Genomic DNA, 22,333 nt, shown 5'->3' with positions numbered 1-22,333 from the left:
TACATATAATGGCCTGATGATAAGAATTGACAGTTTATGTTGGCGTATCACAAAAAAATTTCTGGAGAAGTTTTCAAAGTGTTTGGGGAGTAGAAGTGTTAGAATATACGAGTCAATTATGGGCTTGCTTTAACCCTTAAGTTCTTCTAGTATGTTATCATATGTGTATGTACTTACACTATCTGCTAGATGCCTGACCGAGCTCTTCTTCCATTTTTTGAATTTGGAAGTTTTCCAGGCCTACTGAAGTTATGTTTAAAGAGTCATGTTAATGTTAACCGTTGTATGTTCTATAGAACTTTTGTTCTTATTTTCTTGTTTTTATACAAATTTCAAACTATCACCTGCAAGTTTTGGTTTTTATATTATATAGATAAATCCTCATCTCTCACCAAATACCACCAATAAAATTCAACCATGCCTGTGGAATATTTAAATTGTTTATAAATAGATATTAATAGGTTCCAACCTATAGTCTTCAATTACAATCCAGAGAATATTCTCTTTGCATTGAACTCACCCATTGGTTCTAAATACGCGCTGTTAATAAATTACCTAAATGCAGGCTTAATTTATCTTCGTCAAAGCAGAATCACAGATTTTTCTAAAGGCAAACGGAAAGTTGGACAACGCTGCACCGATACTACATGTCATACACTAGCCTAAACCCACGACCACGTCGCTTTTTGTTGTTGAGGAAATCGTTAATCGTGATAACAATATAACTGAATAGTTAAATTGGCAATCTACATATTTTATTGACTTCGTAAATCACTTTAATAGTATATAAATAGTGCTTATATAAATACGTCTGATGTAACAGAAATTTCGAAAATATCGTGTCATTTGAAATAAAAATACGTAAAATATATCAAAGTCTATGCATAATACTGCATCGTAAATCGTTACACATACTCGTACATACGCTTCTTGTTATAGTGTATAACAGAGAAAGAACAGAGCGGATTTCACGCCCTATGTTTAATCATCTGGTAATGTTCTGTTCATCTTTTGTCAGATGTAATTGCAAAATCAACGACTAAAATCCAGATACTAGTACACCTAAGAGGCAAACTTAATCGATACCGTTTAAACATTGTTAGATGTAATGCTTCACGAATATTTATCTCAAATTATCTCAAATTATGATTAAACTTTTTCTTCTATCAGCACAACCTCTATACATACTTGTATATTAACTAGCTGACCCCGCAGCCGTTGTCCTGCGCGAAATTATGTGTTTTGAAATGAAAAGACAAAAATTCATATTTTATTGATAATCATTTATTTGCTATTTGTCTATATTTTTCTTCAATGTAACGCAGCTTGATAAACAAAATTTTTTGGTTTCTGTTCCGGTGCGTAAATGTACAGAGAAGATGGTTTTCCAACTCTTGAGCACGCCACGTATATCTGGCCGTGTGAAAAACATAGCATTTCCAAATGTATGCCACCCACTATGCGACTATTCTGTTGATCGTCATTTTAAATTCAATTTTCACTGGAAACGGAATACTTTTGAACCGAATTGGCAAATCGTTAGAACTCAAAAGAAATCCGTAGAATCAAGCATTCTGTCCCTTATATTTGATAGGTGCATCACAATCAGATTGCGATGATGCGGTGGCATACCAGGCCTCTCCAAAGAATTTACAAATTCCACTGGTAATTCACGGTGTCGTCTTCATTGTCAGACGATCGATCGATTTGTATGATTGCAAGTCTCCTGGAATTTGACTTTGAATTTTCCAGTTTAAGTCAACAACATAGGTATTTGTGGCAGCTAAGATTGCTCGTACACTCAAGGAATCGTACTTACGACAGTTTGGCCAATGTTCGTATAAACATTCGTGATGAGTCCATCTTTCGTGAATTGATAAACGGCATATGGGATTGATATCAGACCATGGGAAGTATCAATCAGTATTGACCCATTTCCAATTCTTAGGGTATGCAATGTAAAATGTCTTCGGCAATGTAATTTTTGGTCGTATCCCATAACGCGGATTTGAAGGCTGATCATCGCGAAATGTGTGTGAACTTCAGTGGCATTCGTTATTCGGGTGGATTGTGTAAGTTCATTCTAATGCATTAGTTGAGAACACACCTGGATGTCCATCTACTGGATGACCCTGCTTTCTGCGTAACAATTTCTTCGATGATGCATCCCATGTATAATATCAACGTATTTCGAATAGAGCAATGTTCTCGCAAACGGATCACTGACGGAAGTTGAGAAAAAACTCGCTAATGTTAATTTTGTTGCTGGTGGTATTTCTGTTGACTGTATTGTATTCTCTGGGTTGAAATAGACTCTTTGGTCATTCCCCAAATTAACTTCGAGACGCACAACAGTCGGAAAACGTTCATGAATTTCAAAAGAAATATCCTACAAAGCACTTTATTTCAGTTCACGTATCGACCGTGTCGTTTAAAACCAATAACCGCCATGTTGCTTCCTATGGTGACGTATTTACAAACGCATTTTATCGATTACACCAAACTACAATACGCAACATTCACATGACTTTTGAATGTGAATTAGACAATAGTGGCGAATATGGTACGACCCATGTGTTGTCAACTTTGATGTGTTGTTAACTTCGATATTTACGCCGATAGAGTGGATATCCATCATTTCCAGCTTGTGTTTCAGAAAAGCACATGGATAATGTTTCGCGCATTTATTGTCAGGCATACAAACCGAAGTGTGATTGTGGTGTCCGCAAGGTCCATGAACCATGTTGGTTTTCGTCACTTCATATAATACTGGATCTTTCTCTGCATCATTAATTTCCGCAGAAATGAGTTCATCAATTTGATCTGGTGTGACAACCATCCACCATCCAAAGAAGAATATGTACGTGCGGCAAACCTCTCTTTTGCTACTCAACAGAGTACATTTAGCATCTAACAGTACCACATATACCTACCCTACTCCAAGATAAACTCCATAAAACATCGTAACTGTTGTTTGAAAAGTCGTGGTGTGACATCGTGACGATCGCTTGCTTATTGACCGCGATCCATAATTCCGCACGTATGTCACCGCATCCTGGGAGTACTTCTTGCCTTGCCTTGCCTTTGGCTGCCATACTTTGATGGACCGATATTAGGGCGACCTCTTCGTGGCTTCGTAACAAATTTCAATCTGCAATTGACCTCTTTGTGTGAAACGCACGTAAAGTTTTCACTGAATAATTTTTCTTTTCAATAGCCGGAATAAAAAAGCAAGCGACCGACATTGAACTATTCGAATAATTTACAAATCAAAATATTGAAAAACAAAACACACAAAAATGTTTATGGAAAAAAGATACTTTTTGGAATTATCCTAAAAAAAAAAGTATTCTCGTTGTTTGGGCGGAGACCTATCCGAATTGGTGGTAATCACCGAAATCGGTCCAGGCGTTCTCTAGTTATAAGCTTAGTAACTAACATCACTTTCTTTTATAGATATTAAGCGATGTGATAAAAACTTGATCCACAGATATCGCCTTTTTCTTTGGCATCGTTTTGTTTAATACACGTTTACACCAATATAAGGTTTGAATATTGGATACTGCGATGGGAGCGCCATCTATCGGTCAAACATTTCAAATTTAAAAATTGATTAAAAATGAAAAAATAATTTAAAAAACATTTTCCAATGGACCAAATTGTAAATATAAACCATTCCCGAATCTCCTTGAACGTACACACAAAATTTCATCAAAATCTGTCCATCCGTTAAGGAGCAATCACAAGGCAAACACACGGTCAGAAGATATATATATATATAAAATGATTTTGCAAGAAGGGCCTCCGTTAGGCCCTTCTGTAGGAGGCAAATGTTCACGTATTTCCGTGCCGTGTTTTCGATGTTTTGCGGGCACATAACGAAAAAGCGTTTCACTTTTATATATCAGATATAATACCCTTCACAGTTCACAGTTCACATTATAGTTATGAATACATAAATTGTAAAACTTAAACAGCCACGGTTAGCATTCAATGGAACATATTTTAAATGAGTTAAGCATCCACCCCCTCTACTCGCTAAAACTGGCGCATACTAATGCATCGCCATTCACCACAGCTGATGACACTGCAGCATAACTCACCACACCAGCAAACCCACTTAACAAAAAGGATGGGCAAAGGGAAAGCAGGCACATTCGCTCGACACAATTCGATCTATACCAGCCGCGCAGCAACAATCGCTAAATACTTTCGCTTACACACTGCGCCGCGTCAACCTACAAATCCGTCAGTTGCAACACCCATCCCGCGCGCAGCATCAACATTTGCTTATACGCTGCGGCGCGATAACACCTCACGCTACTCTCTTTTAATCATTCTAGTCACCCACGATCCGCGTCAACTTGATCGCCAGCACCGCCCCGTTTCCGGAACGTTGAGTGTCACCGCCTTACTCTTCGATATTAATTTCTAATTAATTTGTGACATATAAATTTATTTACTTAATAAAATTGTTTAAAAACCTAGTGTATTAGGCGGATATTTTTCGTTTAATTTACGCAGTGGTGGATGCTCCAGAATATACTAAGTACAAAATTGTTCACTTTCCGGCTTCTTTCGAATTAACATTACAGTTTTTGGTTACCATATATTGACCAATAATCAGTTCCAAATATAGTTAAGATATCTTGTCAAACAAACTTTTCCATATCGACTCAGCATATATCACAGTATTTCACTAAATATTAATAATACTAAATAAGGGGCTTACGATATACAAAATTTGCATATGGTATAATTTGTAATAGCATATAACATATAGCGGGTGATAAAATTAGAGGGATTTTTTTAATAGCGTTTTTTTGACAGACCACGCGTTCGTGTTAAGCCGTCATGTTATTTTTATCCAGTATTGTTTGGCATTTCATTATGCAAATCCTTATGCCTTAACAATGTTTAAAAATCGTTCAACTATATTACGAAAATTAACGTTCTGTAAAGAATGTCTTTTGCGCTCTTCACTTCACTTATGGCTTACATAATCGGACTATTGAGCATACTATTCGCAACATCATCAGCCATCTTGAGACCCAGCATTTATTACTGGATAATATTCGACCGAATAAACTACGTCCAGCATAAACTACGTGCAGCCATAACTGAGAGTGTACACGAAGATCGTGGAGAATCTATTCGGCACCGTTCGTAGTAACTCGGACTGAGGTATGGAACGACGTGGCGCATTTTACGTCGACATTGTAAATTGAATGCGTAGAAAACACAGCTTGTGCAAGTCCCAAGAAGATCCAACGTTTTCGGACCAAATCTTGTTCAGCAATGAAGCTCATATCTAGCTCAATGACTACGTAACTTCATCAGAAAACACAAGGCTTCGATGTGGTCAAAATAAATAATTCCGGTGAAAACGTAGCTCTCAATGGGGACCGTTATCACGCCATGCTAACCGGCTATTTGATGCCAGAAATCTCACGTTTTGGACCAGTCGACTTTTTCCTGTGTCATCCGTTAAACTTTTTCCTATGTCACATGTAAAGTCTAAAGTCTATGCGGACAATCCCGCTTCGATTCAGGACTTGGAGCAAAACATCACGCGTGTCATTCGCCAGTTACCAGTCGAAATGCTCGAACGAGTCATCGAAAATTGAACTCAACGGATGGACCATCTGAGACGTAGCCGCGGCCAACATTTGAAAGAGATAATCTTCAAAAAATAAATGCCAAAGAATGTTCTTTCGAATGATAATAAACATTCCCCATTAAATTTGAAGTCTGTGTTTTGCTGATGTTGCTGATGCCCCATGATGTCTTATAATATGGTTGAAGTAGCTTGAAAAGCTTTAATCAGACATGATTATAAAACATTTTGTGTTTTATCTTTAAAGGTTAGTGGTCGGCCCTAGCTTTCTATTATTATATAATATCGGTTATGCTTATGGTGTTGTATCACGATTTGTATAGAATCTCATTTTTTACCTGAATTAACGAGAGCGCAGGCAAACGAATACGCTGAGAGGCGGGTATGTTCAATCAATTGGCTTATGTTATCTCCAAAAATGCTTAATTACGCACATTAGAACCAATACTAATATAAAATGTGAAAGGAGAGATATCATATTTAGTTTAATATTTTGAAAATACTATTTTCATTCCAAAAAGTAGTTATCCAGTTATTTATCTTCTGTTGAATAAACTTTATTTATATAAAATTCATAAAAAAAACGATTCAATAAATGCTGTTTGAATTTTTGGCCACCCCTAATGACACTTAATATTTACCAATCAATCTTCATTACAAGTATAACTTGTGATGGTATAAGCATTCGATAAGCGTTAGCATTCTAAAGGGTTTATAGGTTTATGTGCTTGATGTAGACAAGCAGGTGATTAAACCTTAATGCACACCAAGTGGCAAATACTACCTTATTAGGCTTCGAAAACAAAGGAATGCCGCTACTGTGCTCAGATTAATAAACACAAGATGTACTTAAGTAGTCGGGACCTTGTCTTAAAATTATATCATTTCAAATTGTGATTATGACATTGGTATGTAAAACGACTTTCATTGCAGACAGTCAGTAATCCAGTTTTAGAGAATATTACTTTGAATGCTATCAATATTTGTTAAATAAATTATTCGAGAATTGGATGACTGTTTCGTTACAAAAAGATAAAACGAAGGATAGATGGCCAAATGAGAAACCTGCAAAAATGTGGTGCTTCAGCGTTGATACTAGGTGGTCCTAATATCCTGATTGAGCGCTTTTTTGGTCAGAAAATTTGTTAAGGGTCGCCAACCGCCAACCGCCATGGCTGTAATTCAGTTGGAGTTTGTTGTTAATGAAGTGCAAGAACTAAGTGACTCCCTCTGACTGACGGATGTCACTTCCAGGTTAAAGATATAGAAACGTCCAGAACTTCCGACGATAGAAGAAGAGCAATATCGCCAAATGTAATTCGAGCTCTAAAAATATTTCATACAAATAGCAGGCTATGCAGAGGATTCAAGTCAATTCAGTGCGATCACCTTGCGATTAACAGTAAGGGCGCCTGTTGACAAGAAATTATTTTACCACTAGCTTCCAACTTCGATAAAATTTAAAGAAAATACTGTCAACAGTAGTTGACTAAAAAACTGGAAAAATGTACTGACATTTTCTTAGTATAGTTTCTTTAGCAGAAGGACTGATGATTCGTTAAAAATTTTAATTGTAGTAATAAACGTAACAGTAGTAATAACAATAAATTAAAACCAAAGATCAAAACCACACAGTTTTGTAGCACTAGCTTCCAACTTCGATAGGATTTAAAGAAAATACTGTCAACAGTGGTAGACTAAAAAACTGGAAAAATATACTGACATTTTCTGGGTATAGATTATTTGCAAAAGGACTGATGATTCGTTAAAAAATTTTATTATAGTAATAACAGCAACAGTAATAATAACAATAACATAAAACCAAAGATCAAAACCACACAGTTTTGAAAGCAATGCAGCGAGCGGTTTTAGATGCACTGTAATAGATCTTAAAATATTAAAGGCAAACTGCTGTGTTTAACGATAGATAGCGAAAGAAGTATACAAAAACAAAAAAAAAACAAGATAACTTGGTATAAAAGCTTTCAAAAGTTGCGCACGATAAATTCTCTTTTTGAACTAAATTAAAGCATTTAGTGCTAGAAACTTGAGTGTTTACGCTAGCGATAAGAGTGAGCAATTGTGCTTCAGTGGTTTAGGAGATTTGTATAACAGACCTATTAGATGGCGTGGAAACCCCCACTTTATCAAAACTTTTAGCCGAATTAAATTACAGTTCTGTATCTTAATTTGATACTAAGTTATGGCACTTTGTAGGTTTTCCTTTAATGAATTTTTTAAAGGCTTAGCAGTGACCCCATTTCTGCCATCCACGAACTCGTTTTTAATTTTTTGCCAAGGATATGTACCAAGTTTCATTTCGATTTTTCATTTTTTACTCAGGTTACAACTTGCACATATGGACGAACACACAGACAGTCACTAGCATTTTAACTTGACTCATCATCCTGCTCATTTCTATATATTATCCTTATATCTAACTCGATTAGTTTTAGGTGATACACCATAATAACCAAATTCACTCAAGATTAATCTAATATAAACTCCACGGATAATGTGAAAGTTAATGAAATCGGATCATAACCCCCCTCACTCCCTACATAATGGTACCCACATATTGGTGAAAACACATATCTTGTGTCACGACTGACCGATTATTTATTAGTATGAGGCTTGTTAATGATTTGTGGTGTTGGCAAAGCTTTATAAAATCCTGTCGATAATGCCCCCCATTTTCATATATTTCATATAATGATTTTTATTTTTCTAACAAACCTTATGAAGAAAAAGTCAGTCAGTGTGTAAGTTGTATATTTAAAAAAAAAAATCCTTGAAAAAACGATTTCAGTTATACCTGAGCTTAATGCAATCAGTCCGCCTCTTTCCCTGCACCCAAAACACCCCATTTAGTGACTGCCGCTTTTCCATTAAAACATTCAGGTTTGTCAAAATATGTCGTTTTGAGGAAACTAATTCGACAAGATTTCCTAAAAATTATGTGATTTAGCGCTGAATTAAAATGGAATTGATCTATATCTTGGTCTAACAATCATAACTCTAATATAAAGAATTTCGATCCTCTGGTTGAAGGTTTCCTCAATAAATTAATATGTGAAACTTAGCCTCTTCGATCTAGTTAAAAGATATATGCATACCATTTGAAAATGTTTTTTATATAATTTTATCTGTGGCGAACCATTTTGCCACCGTCAAGGGAATTTCTTGGGCTATGATTCCTGCAAGTTGCTAGCCAATAAATTATTGGTTGCTGGTTCTTTACTTGCTTAGGTTGCTTCCACTCCTCCAACACATAAGTTTGACAGTGACAGTGACAGTTTGACCTCAAAAAAATATTCGGTCGTGGATGGCATATTTGTTTCACTACAAAACTTCGTCACGGAGATATTAATTAAAGCCAATTAACGTATTCTTGAACATAGACTGATAAGACTTATCAATCCGCGTACGAATATATTGACTGCTGACAATAGGCAATCCCTAAGTCGTAGTCACAACCATTGTGTAACGAAGTAAGAAGAGGCAAAATCTGACCGCAGCTGAATATTTATCTGCAATATTTCCAAATATTTCTGTTGTTATACGAAATGGTCTCGACTTTTTGTATAAACAGACAACCCAAAATTGTAAAATGTATCTTTTTCGAACAACCCTCGGTTTAACAAAGCTAAAGGGTGATTTTTTAAGAGCTTGATAACTTTTTTTAAAAAAAAAACGCATAAAATTTGCAAAATCTCATCGGTTCTTTATTTGAAACGTTAGATTGGTTCATGACATTTACTTTTTGAAGATAATTTCATTTAAATGTTGACCGCGGCTGCGTCTTAGGTGGTCCATTCGGAAAGTCCAATTTTGGGCAACTTTTTCGAGCATTTCGGCCGGAATAGCCCGAATTTCTTCGGAAATGTTGTCTTCCAAAGCTGGAATAGTTGCTGGCTTATTTCTGTAGACTTTAGACTTGACGTAGCCCCACAAAAAATAGTCTAAAGGCGTTAAATCGCATGATCTTGGTGGCCAACTTACGGGTCCATTTCTTGAGATGAATTGTTGTCCGAAGTTTTCCCTCAAAATGGCCATAGAATCGCGAGCTGTGTGGCATGTAGCGCCATCTTGTTGAAACCACATGTCAACCAAGTTCAGTTCTTCCATTTTTGGCAACAAAAAGTTTGTTAGCATCGAACGATAGCGATCGCCATTCACCGTAACGTTGCGTCCAACAGCATCTTTGAAAAAATACGGTCCAATGATTCCACCAGCGTACAAACCACACCAAACAGTGCATTTTTCGGGATGCATGGGCAGTTCTTGAACGGCTTCTGGTTGCTCTTCACCCCAAATGCGGCAATTTTGCTTATTTACGTAGCCATTCAACCAGAAATGAGCCTCATCGCTGAACAAAATTTGTCCGAAAAAAAAGCGCGAAACACATTTCGAACCGAACACTGATTTTGGTAATAAAATTCAATGATTTGCAAGCGTTGCTCGTTAGTAAGTCTATTCATGATGAAATGTCAAAGCATACTGAGCATCTTTCTCTTTGACACCATGTCTGAAATCCCACGTGATCTGTCAAATACTAATGCATGAAAATCCTAACCTCAAAAAAATCACCCGTTATTATGCTCGTGTGAAACACGTTGTGGAAGTATAAACTAATTTCCACATATACATACATACATTTGTTAATGTCAGTGAACTTAAACTATTTTTTATTTATTTTACTTACATATGAATGTATTGAAGTCAAATTAAAATCACGAGCGACGAATTAATTAAATGCTTTAACTGCCCACAAAGTTATCAATTTTGTATGAAGACAACACGAGGCCGATAATAATTAATATATTACACTTCTAAATAATGTATAAGTAGTTAAATAAGATTTATCTGGTGCAAATCTTAAGTGGGTTGATAGCAAAAGTACGTAGTGGCATACTTGGACTCTATTCTATTTTGTATTTTGGATCATGAAAGACATCTGGTGGGACTTTACTAAACATATTTAGCAACTATTTATTATAACGGGTGATTTTTTTGAGGTTAGGATTTTCATGCATTAGTATTTGACAGATCACGTGGGATTTCAGACATGGTGTCAAAGAGAAAGATGCTCAGTATGCTTTGACATTTCATCATGAATAGACTTACTAACGAGCAACGCTTGCAAATCATTGAATTTTATTACCAAAATCAGTGTTCGGTTCGAAATGTGTTTCGCGCCTTTTTATCGACAAATTTTGTTCAGCGATGAGGCTCATTTCTGGTTGAATGGCTACGTAAATAAGCAAAATTGCCGCATTTGGGGTGAAGAGCAACCAGAAGCCGTTCAAGAACTGCCCATGCATCCCGAAAAATGCACTGTTTGGTGTGGTTTGTACGCTGGTGGAATCATTGGACCGTATTTTTTCAAAGATGCTGTTGGACGCAACGTTACGGTGAATGGCGATCGCTATCGTTCGATGCTAACAAACTTTTTGTTGCCAAAAATGGAAGAACTGAACTTGGTTGACATGTGGTTTCAACAAGATGGCGCTACATGCCACACAGCTCACGATTCTATGGCCATTTTGAGGGAAAACTTCGGACAACAATTCATCTCAAGAAATGGACCCGTAAGTTGGCCACCAAGATCATGCGATTTAACGCCTTTAGACTATTTTTTGTGGGACTACGTCAAGTCTAAAGTCTACAGAAATAAGCCGGCAACTATTCCAGCTTTGGAAGACAACATTTCCGAAGAAATTCGGGCTATTCCGGCCGAAATGCTCGAAAAAGTTGCCCAAAATTGGACTTTCCGAATGGACCACCTAAGACGCAGCCGCGGTCAACATTTAAATGAAATTATCTTCAAAAAGTAAATGTCATGAACCAATCTAACGTTTCAAATAAAGAACCGATGAGATTTTGCAAATTTTATGCGTTTTTTTTTAAAAAAAGTTATCAAGCTCTTAAAAAATCACCCTTTACCATAGATTAAGTCAGTAATTTCTTTGATTTTATATTGTGTCAAGTATTTGGATCTGAATACTCTTTATAAGAGCGACAAAGTGGCTATGTTATATGTTTACATCCACTCAATATACTGCAGAAGAACAAAAAAAGAGTATAATAGTTTTTCTTCCCTAATCTAAACTGATCTCAACAACTTGTTTATCGAAATGACAAAATTACGAAATTCGCGCAATAAATTCACAAAGTTTCCTGCAATAAATGGACTCTTTCGTTGACTACACAAGTATAGCATGTAGCGGTGTCTTGTTGGGTCGTCCGCATCAAACGTTCCCAGAAAAATATAATATACAGAAATATAAACTTACTACTCCTCCAAATGAAAATTGAAACAAGGACAGTGTCACTTTTAACAGGAACCTTTACTTCCTCTGTAAGTCAATTTGATATTTGACAAAAAAAAAAAACTAACAGTAGTATCAATTGCCGCTGATACCTGGAAATATTTTTTCATGCTATAAAATATTTTTTCACAGACAAATTACTCTGCCGTCTGTATAACCTATTTAGGAAGATAACTCTATAAAACCAATTTAAAACAAGTAAGGCTATTTTCGGGTGCAACAGAATATTTTATACTCTTGCAATTTGCAAGAATCTAAACCAGGATGTAAAACTAATAATATAAAAGTCAGTCGGATGTTCGAAAATCTTGATATTAATTACATAGGGACTGGCTTAAGTTTTCGCTTGAATTTATCTGACACAAAGATACACCGTTATGAGTAAAACACGCTCATAAGAATAAAAAGAAGGCCACATACCAAATTTTGTTAAAATCGGTCAGTCGGGTCCCGAGATATGGTATTTCACCAAAAAGTGGACCATACCGACGGCAAATTTTTTCGTCTTTGACGCATTTAATTATTGATTTATCGCGCTTTTAATAGTTTTGAACAGTACCGTTATTAGGGGAGTGAACGGGTTTTTCATCCAATTTCGTCCATTTTCACATTATAGGTAAGAGTTCTTGTAATATTCGCGAAACTTAAACTTATTAGAGGGCGCGGCCACGCCCACTTTTTAGAATTTTTTTCCCAGAAGTGATCATATCTATTGCCATCCCCAGTATGAGTTTACTTTAGTGCTTAGTTATGGCATAACTAGGTTTTCGGTTAATGGCGTTTTGTGGACGTGGCAGTGATCGGATTACGCCCATCTACAAACACGAACTTTTTGTTGCACTAAGAAACCTGTGTACCAAGTGTCATCAAGATATCTCTTTATTCAAGTTACAGCATGCACGGACGGCGGACGGACAGACAGACAGCCAACCGGATTTCAACTTTTCTCGTCGCCCTGATCATTTATATTGGCAACTCTGAGGGCTACCGTGCAGACGAGTATGTTAAGAACGCTCCGTTAAAATAATTAAAAATAATTGAAAATTATTAAATTATAAGTGAAAATCTATAAGTAAATTCATAAGTACAACTTATTTACTTCTGCACAATATTTTACAATTGTTGCACAACAATAGTGATCTACCGACGTATGTTTAACATTTAAACATTTGTGTAAGTGCGAATACATTAATACTCAACATGCCACCCAAAAAGCAAGTTGATGCTAGCGCATGCGGTAGCTGCTCAGAACCAGTACGAAAAAATACAAAAGGTCTAAGATGTGCATTATGTCAGAAATGGTACCACGTTGAATGTCTGAAAGTTTCAGACTGAAACTGAGTAATGCAGAATTTAATGTCATTGCTACTAAAATCAAAAAACATGACATACAGTGGAGGTGCACCGTATGCAGTGAATTTGAGGCTAGTGTTAGAGACATCGATATTGCATCTGATGAGGAGCCTGATGTTAGTGGAGATGACAATATTGATAAATTAGAAACAATTCTCAAGAAGCAATTCGTACAATTTTCCCAAACATTCAATAACAAATTTGATAATTTTAAACAAACCATCGGGGAGAGTATCGCTGAACTCAAGAAAGAAGTATACAAGCTTTCTAAGCAGAACGTTGCCTAACTTGAATGACAGGATCTCCTCCGTAGAAAACAAGCTCAACTCCTATAGGAATGTATCATCTCCGGAAGACATCATAAGGGAGATGAACGATCGAAAAAGGAGAGAGAATAATGTCATTGCCCTTGGCATCACTGAAGCTACTAATGCTGCTGGTAATGACAGACTGGAAGCTGACAAAACTTCGCTCTCGGCAGTCTTATCACAAAATGGTGACACGAGCAAAACCATCAAATACATTCGAGGAGTACCGCAGATAGTGAACAAGAATTTTCGATCGATCAGTAAGAAAAAGAAACCTGAAAACCCTTCAGATTTATTACCAAAAGGCCAGGGGCCTTCGGATAAAGCTGTCTAAGTTTATGACAGTATCTGCGGCTAGTGGTCATGATCTACTCTGTATCACTGAGTCGTGGTTAAACTCGTCAATTAATGATAGCGAGGTAACTGATAGCACTTATAAAATTTTTAGAAGAGATAGAGATCCAATATGCACTGGTCTAGATCGTGGTGGTGGCGTCTTCATCGCGGTCAAACGTCACATCCATGCCGATTTAATTACCACAGATGACAAAGATTTGGAATTGGTATTCGTAAAAATCAAAGGTACTGTACTTAATATAATTGTTGGATGTGCCGCCTACATGCCGCCTCTTACAACACTAGAAACTTATCGTAAACTACTTACAACTCTCAACTATATCAATGTCAAATACAATAACGCAAAGCTAATAATCGTAGGTGACTTCAACTTGTCAAGCAGCACCCCCAGAGCCGATTGCGAAAAATTTGTATACAATGGACTTGCTTTACTGGAATGCATCCAAATAAATAACATAAATAACCTCCAGAACAATCTTCTGGACCTCTGTTTCAGCAATGTTAAGGCTTACGTGGATAAAACCTTACCTCTCGTTCTTGAGGACAAATATCATCCTGCCTTCGTCATAAATCTTAAATTTCAACTGAACTTAGAGCATTTTAATCCAGTCACTTACTCATTCAAGAAAGCTGATTACGTCAGCCTCAACGCTTTCTTTCACCGAGTCAATTGGACGGTACTGTACGCACTGGACACCATTGAAAGTAAAGTCAATTGGTTATACAATACTCTTGAAGTAGGAATATCACAATATGTACCGATTCACAAAAAATCTATCAGTACCTATCCCTGCTGGTTCTCCTATGAACTCATAAACAAGATTAAGCTTAAAAAATCAGCACACACTCAATACAAGAAAAGGGAAAACCAACACAATTACAACCGTTTTAGTACTCTAAGGAGGAACTGCAAAAGACTCAGTGCGGAATGTTACAGTAGTTACGTAAACAAGGTTGAGAACATGGTCCAGTCTGACACCAACGCATTTTGGAAATTTATTAAAGATAAGAAACAAAATAATATTGATATACCATCCTCAATGTCCTGGATGGACCAAATAGCTGACACCGGCCCGGATATTAGCAATCTTTTCGCCTCATATTTCAAAACTACATTCTCCACACATACTCACGGCAATCAGCTCGTTGATGCTAACTCAACTGGATCGTCAACCAACGTTCACAGCTTAAAGGCCCTATACAATGATGTTCTGCAGCAGCTACTGAAATTAAATCCAAACAAAGGTGCCGGACCAGATGGGATACCAAACGGTTTTTAAAAAACTGCGCCATCGAGCTTTGTGAGCCCCTCACTCATATCTTTAACTACTCTCTTAAATCAGGTTGCTTCCCTCGTGCCTGGAAACTGTCTTATGTGAGTCCAATACACAAAAGCGGCCTAAGGTCTGAAGTAGTTAACTACTGGCCCATCTGCATCCAATCAACATTAGCCAAGCTCTTTGAAAAGTTGGTTCTGCCTCAACTATCACTAACCTTCAAGGAGATCATCACTTTAAAACAACATGGATTTGTGGCTGGCAGATCAACTGTGTCAAATCTCTATCTGTATGTCAACTATAAACTCAACGCACTGAATGAAGGACAAAAGGTACATTCAATCTACACCGATTTTAGTAAAGCTTTTGACCGTGTTGACCATTGATACTCGTCTCAAAACTAAATAAATATGGCGTCAATGGCACCGCACTGGATTGGCTTAACTCATATTTAACTGACAGGTTCCTACAAGTCAGGGTTGATGGACATCTGTCTAGAGAATATGAGGTAACATCTGGAGTTCCTCAAGGATCGCATTTAGGACCACTACTCTTTAATATTTTTATCAATGACATTGTACACAACATACAGTCTGAATGTCTGCTATATGCCGATGATTTGAAAATCTTCAGAATTGTTTCTAACGATTCCGACGTCACACAACTACAACAAGATATCGACTGCCTAACAACCTGGTGCCTTAAAAATAATCTCGATCTCAATGCGAAAAAGTGCGCTGTCGTATCCTTCTCACGCTCTCATAACAACATCGTCCCCAACTACAAACTCAACAACGAGTATCTGCAGGAATTAACCGAAATCAAGGATCTAGGAATTACTATAGGCAACAAACTCACATTTGCAAAACATATTGACAAAATAACTGTGCAATCTTTTAAAGTGCTTGGACTCATCAACAGAACAGGAAGGGAGTTCAACAACCCGAATTCTCTGGTCACACTATACCGTTCACTTGTACTGCCTATATTAGGGTATGGCTGTGTTATCTGGTCTCCATATACTGATACACAAATCAACCGAGTTGAGAGAATTCAAAACAAATTCTGCAAGACATTGTTGTTCCATCAATCGTTAAGGATGCAGGGACTCTCCACTGAGGTCATCCGCTCCCGTTTCAGACTCAACAGCTTAACCTCGCGTCGGATGGTCGCTGATGCGGCATTTTTCTACAAAATTGTCAACGGTCTGATTGACTCCTCAGAAGCACTCAGCAGTTTTGAGCTTGCTCCTGCTAGCCTCTCGCTCAGGCATAACAGACTGTTAAAAACAACCAAGACTCAACGAAACTACGTATACCACGGACCAAATAATAGGATTGCTAATCTCGTAAACTCATTACACGCAGACATTGATTTTTATGGAGGGACATATCAAGCTTTCATCTCGCAAACCAAAAATGTACTGTTTATCTACCACTAACTCTGTACTTACATTCAACCGATTGTGTATATATATCACTTTTCACATTCATATCTCTATATCATTTTGTATTTTTTTAATAACTATTCGATGTATAAAGCCGATTGGCGCATGGTTTATTAAATAAATAAATAAATAAATAAATATGTATACAGATGCGTGCAAATAATTAACAACGACTTGTTCCTATAAATTAAATGACGATTTGTGTAAAATTTTTAAGGGTAAAAATATAATTTTATTTTGAATTATTTTCTATAAAAGTATGGTCAGATTTAGCAACCAATTTTTTTTTTCTATAAAAATCCCGTTATTCTGAAATAGTTGAGGACTTTCATGCAATAGTGAGTAAAATGGTCGTGCATATAATTAGCAACACGTGTAGAATTCTTAAGATTTCTTAGAAATAAGTTGTGTTCTGGTACCTAATTCTTTATATTTTTATTAAATAGTTTTAGCGAATAAAAATGAGTATTGTGATAAGGACACTAGGGCTGTTATCGTACAGATGTACGGGGATGGAAAATCTTACGAAGACATTGAAAATACCCTAAAACTCCCCAAGCGGTTGGTTTTAGTTAATGCAGTTAGGTATTTCAAAAAGAATAAAATGACAAAGCAAGTTTCAAGAAAGAAGAGAGGTCGAAAATCTACTCTTCAGAAGGACGAGTTAATTATCCGCAATTCAAAAAAAGATCCCCACGAGTCGGCAAAACAAATCCGAGTTGCAATTTTTGGAGAAAATCAGATGCACTATCTGTAGTTACCGTAAAAAGATGTTTACGCGAGGCAGGACTCTCTGGAAGTGTTTTAAGGATGAAGCCATTGCTTTCTGTACGCAATCAAAGGATCCGCTTAGAGCTTGCAAAGAAATACCGCCACTGAACAGCAAAAGAGTGGAAAAGTGTATTATTTTTCGATAAAAGCAAGATAAATAGGATTTCTTCAGATGGAAAACTTATGCCCGTAGGCCTCGATGCAAGGAGTTGGACCCCAAATACACTAGGCTAACTTTAAAACATGGTGGTGGCTGCATAATGACTTGGGGTGCCATATCGTGGTGAGATGTTGGTCCCATTAGTAAAATAAATGGGCGTATGGACCAGTTCAAATACGTTTCAATCATGGACAATATAATGTTAACATATCCTGATGACAATATGCTCGCAACGTAAATTTACCTGCAAGATAACGACTTAAAACATACGGCGCGTGGTACAACACAATCGTTTCAAGAAATCATGGTGCTTCTATTAGACTAGCTTTCATGCATCCCGGACTTAAACTTAATCGAAAATCTTTAGACACATTTGAAAAAGAGAATTCATCCCCATAAAGTTTGAAATTTTCAGGAATTATACTAAAAGGTTAAACAATAATGGAATAATACTCCAAAGGACATCTTGCCAAAGTTTAGTAGAGTCAATGCCTCTTCGATATCAAGCCGTGATTGACTGTAATGGGTTTGTAACAAAATATTAACTTTAAACCCGAAAAAAAAATTATTTTTCCAAGAAAAAGGAAAGCGTTGTCAATTAGTTGCACGACCTATTTCTGACTTTAAAGTAATAAAATGCTTTTATTTTAAAAAAGCTCTTTTATAACAAAAAAAAAAAAATAGCTAATTTACAATAACTAAATATGCACAATTTGAAATTTTTTTTCGAAAATGAAAATATCAACCGATTTCGATTTTTCCTACTAGCGTTGTTAATTAGTTGCACGCATCTGTATATCCCTATATCTATCTCGATTAGTTTTAGGTGATACGTACAACCGTTAGGTGAACAAAACTATAACACCCTGTAGCTACTGGTTGCAAGAGTATAACAAGTAAGAAAAAGCTAAGTTCGGGTATATTCGAACATTTCATATCTTGCAACTTGCACCCTCGTCATTGTTATCTGGAGAATTAAAAAGGCTTTTATAGACATTAGTGAAAACGCTTTAAGACTACTGTTACAAAAAATGTTCGACAACATATCTCACAAGAAATGTCTTTATTCACAACTTTATCATAAACAATTATTCAGTTCTTAGTTGCCATACACATAGGGAGCAGTGCTGTGGACTGGAACGTAGTAATCACCACTGACGAATTCATAATTGTAGAGGCCACCCATTTTCACCGCACTGTACTGAGCACCACATTCCTTACTAACGGCATTTTCGTAGTCACTGCAACGCATGGAGGGGAAGTTATTTTGACGCACGGCTTCAGCGTAGTAAATACATGAGCGGGCATGACTACAAGCACCAGTCAAGTCTGTACCACAACCTGGTTGATTCTTACCACCGTTGGGATAGAAAGAGCTCTTGCCAATTGGTTTCAAGAAACCCAATTTACCACCACATGTCTGAATTGTTTCTACATAGTGAGCATCCTCCGAGTTGAGACGTTTGTTGGGTTTGTTGTAACTGAAGAGTGGGAGAGCAGGGTCCAGACCGACAATAGCATGAATTTTGCCAGTACCGACATTCTTGCCGACATAACCGGAAATTTGAGCACCCAAACTGTGACCGATCACTTCGAGAGTATCCAAGTTCAAACCATGATTGCTCACCAAGTAATCAATCATGCTGGCAACCTTCTTTCCCACACCAGGAACAGCGGCGACGGATGAGACATAGTCAATTGAACGTGCACGTGCCCAATCAACAACGATAATGTTGTATTCACCATGCGATAGCCATGCATCACGAATGTTAACATTCATGTCCGCCTTATAGCTTTGAGTCCAGCCGTGAATTAAGACACGAGTTGGATGACTGGCATCGAAGTGCGAATTGGAAATGGAGTCCTTGTCAGCGGTAATTTTTTCTCCATCATTTTGATTCGACAGAGTGTACAAGTAGTAGGTGACTGGAGAGAGATCCAAACGTCCCATAATTTTTTCCTTCTTCTCATGTTCTGCCAACATACTTTCAGCCTCGCTACTAGTCATCCAGACGAGGGAACCATCAGCTTGTGGCACATACCAACCATCCTCATCATCGACAGGAGCAGCCCAAGCTAGTCGAGGGAATGATAAAGAATAAATTGAGTCGTTAAAATTAGAGGAGTATATATGTATATATAATTACCTGTCATCGCAAAAAGCGCCAAGATCACAAGAAACTTCATTTCGCTAATGGTGGGGAATTAACAATGATGGGTCTACGGCTGTGATCGCCTTTTTATATGCTATCAAAAATCCAGATAAATTGAGATAAATTGTTGTAAAGTAGAAAGGAAGCACGTTTCATATCTGATCATTCAAACATTTAAGCTTATGTTGCCATTTGATTAGCACATGCCTGAGAAAGTTTGCCGATAAGCAAAATTAGAAAATCAAAAACCATAAACGAAAGCCGTTTTATATAGATGAAAGCTAATTCTGTTGAAGGCTCATTTGGCTGGTGATAAGAAAGATGTGCGAAATTTATTATATTAGCCAATTGAGTTAAGTACATCAAGATAATCCATCTACCTGCGACTCCCGCACTATAAGCAGCGCCATATGTGAAGGCACAATAACTACATATGTACGTATACCTTGTGACAAAGTGTGCGGAAATTGTAAAAAAACGCAAAATATTTTATTATTTAAGAATGTTTATTCTTTGGTCGGACACAATTGTAATCTTTTAGAAAAAAAGTCGAGTCGAGCAAGAACTCGTTGCATACACAAAAGATTCCAATATCAATCGAACAGGCGTCGATTCCTCATGCCATCTCTTTAACACTTGCCTGCTAGCACCATATTTTTGACTTTTTTGTACGAGTATTTTCATTAGTTGAAGTGGTCGAAGGTGGTCCAGAAGAAGGCATGTCTTCAACGATCTTTCGGCTGGCTTTGAAAGCTTTGTACCACTCGTAGGCTTCTTGGTTATATTAAAACTGAATCATGTAAAAATCGCAACGCACTACTGAGGTGTACTGACTTAAGCAACTTCTGTAAACAAAGAACGGTCCTACGAACTTAGCAAAATATTTTTTATGAAATATCATTTACTCGGGGACTTTAAATTACAATTTCCCGGTACCTACTTACCGTTGTGAGGTCGACTATACCGATAAATGAAACAAATATTTTTTGGGTTTCTGTTTTCATGCCCGAATTTTGCAAATTCACTGGAATTTTTATACTTTTGGAACGAGTTGCTCTAGAATACCACATAATAGCTTCGTTCACCTAACGGCTGCATGTATCATCTAAAGCTAATCTAGGGCTATAAATACGAGTATATAAATGAGAAGGATGTTGAGACTGAATGTTTGTCTGTCCGTCCGTCCGTGCAAGTTGTAACTTGGTAAAAATTATGATATGGTAATAAAACTTGGTATATGTTTATGTTTCTTAGCAAAAAAGTAATGAAAAAAATTACAAAGATAAATTTAGATACACAACTGTAATTTGGTACAGATGACCGCGTTAGCAAGGGGCATGTGTTGGCTGACAATTCTAAAAACAAGCTTTACCTCTTTCCCTAATATTGTAGGTTTAATATACACATGTACATATGTACATAGCAAGTGTGAAAATTAGTGAATTTGGACGATAACCCTGTCCACCGGTACATGGGCGGTACTGTTAAAAACTACTAGAAGTGCTAGAAATCAAAAACCAAAAATTCCAGACTCTTTAAATTTTACACCCCAGATCTTATGACATCTTAATAAGAGCCGAAATAAAAACTGGACGATGGGAGATCCGCCCGGCTGGTTTTAATCAAATTTGGTAGGTGGCATTCTTTTCACATTCCCATCTTACGATACGAAAATGGGCGAAATCGGACTGAACCTCTGCGAACATTTTATTAGAATTTAGGATATTCATCGTATGTAGTATTGGTAAAACTACATAAAATCGAGTCAATATTACCCCCAACTCCCACCTACATATATATTTATACATATATACTGTTTTTCGTTTTTCTAACAAATTTTATACCTAATTTGTTAGTCATATATAGTAAACGTATTTTTAAAACTGCTTAGATTTCGATCCTCTGGTTAAGGTTTTACATCGTAAGGTATTTCCCAGCCTATGATAATTGCAAGTTCCAAGAGTATAAAATATCCGGTTGCACCAGAACATAGCCCTTCCTTAGTTGTTAAAAGTTTTATTAATTCATTAACTTTCGCTGGCGCCGTCTGGTTCGTGGAGACGCAACGGAAATTTGTATTACTGATACAGCGCAGGATGTCATGCACTCCAGCCTGACATTGCTCCTCATTTATTAGTTCAGTAGAAATATAGTTCTGAGTTGCAACTTCTGACTCTAAGAATACATTTTAGACACACGTTTTTGGCACGCCGTCACATGTGGACAGCTACAAAGCTGGACAAAAACATTGTTTTGGAGGGCACCCGAGCTTTGATTCTTGCAAGTTGCAAGCGTATAAAATGTTTGGTTACACTCAAACTTAGCCCCTCCTTACATGTTTTTATATGTTCTCAATAAACAGATTTGTGTATTTAACCAAAATACAACACTACCAAAGCGGTGGTTGAACTGTGGGTGATATTCCAGAATTTGAACGAAAGTAGCTGACTCAAAAGAGTTATCTCGTCCGATAGCAGCGCGAATCAATCGGCTCAATCTGTCGTTCTCGAGGTAAATATAAATGTAGTTATTGTGCCTTCACATATGGCGCTGCTTAT

The 22,333-nt window shown here is 36.9% G+C and overlaps 2 protein-coding genes across 13 annotated transcripts in view; both read right to left on the bottom strand.

Annotated features, from left to right (window-relative positions):
- The window catches only part of LOC105233447 (uncharacterized), a 32,864-nt gene extending 13,015 nt beyond the window's left edge, over positions 1–19,849 (bottom strand). Inside the window, exons 1-2 of the mRNA XM_049449778.1 lie at positions 19,770–19,849; positions 18,724–19,698 (exon numbers count right to left, since the gene is read on the bottom strand). Coding sequence (XP_049305735.1) covers positions 18,724–19,698; positions 19,770–19,809 — 1,015 coding nt within the window. The 5' untranslated portion in view covers positions 19,810–19,849. The remainder of the gene's footprint in view (positions 1–18,723; positions 19,699–19,769) is intronic.
- The window catches only part of LOC105233453 (RYamide receptor), a 349,078-nt gene that overhangs the window by 245,771 nt on the left and 80,974 nt on the right, over positions 1–22,333 (bottom strand). The gene's annotated exons all lie outside the window — the stretch shown is intronic.

The sequence above is a fragment of the Bactrocera dorsalis genome, chromosome 2, assembly GCF_023373825.1.
Source record: "Bactrocera dorsalis isolate Fly_Bdor chromosome 2, ASM2337382v1, whole genome shotgun sequence".
Classification (NCBI taxonomy): domain Eukaryota; kingdom Metazoa; phylum Arthropoda; class Insecta; order Diptera; family Tephritidae; genus Bactrocera; species Bactrocera dorsalis.
The sequence above is the reverse complement of the archived record's forward strand: the minus strand, read 5'-3'. Positions and strand labels throughout refer to the sequence as shown.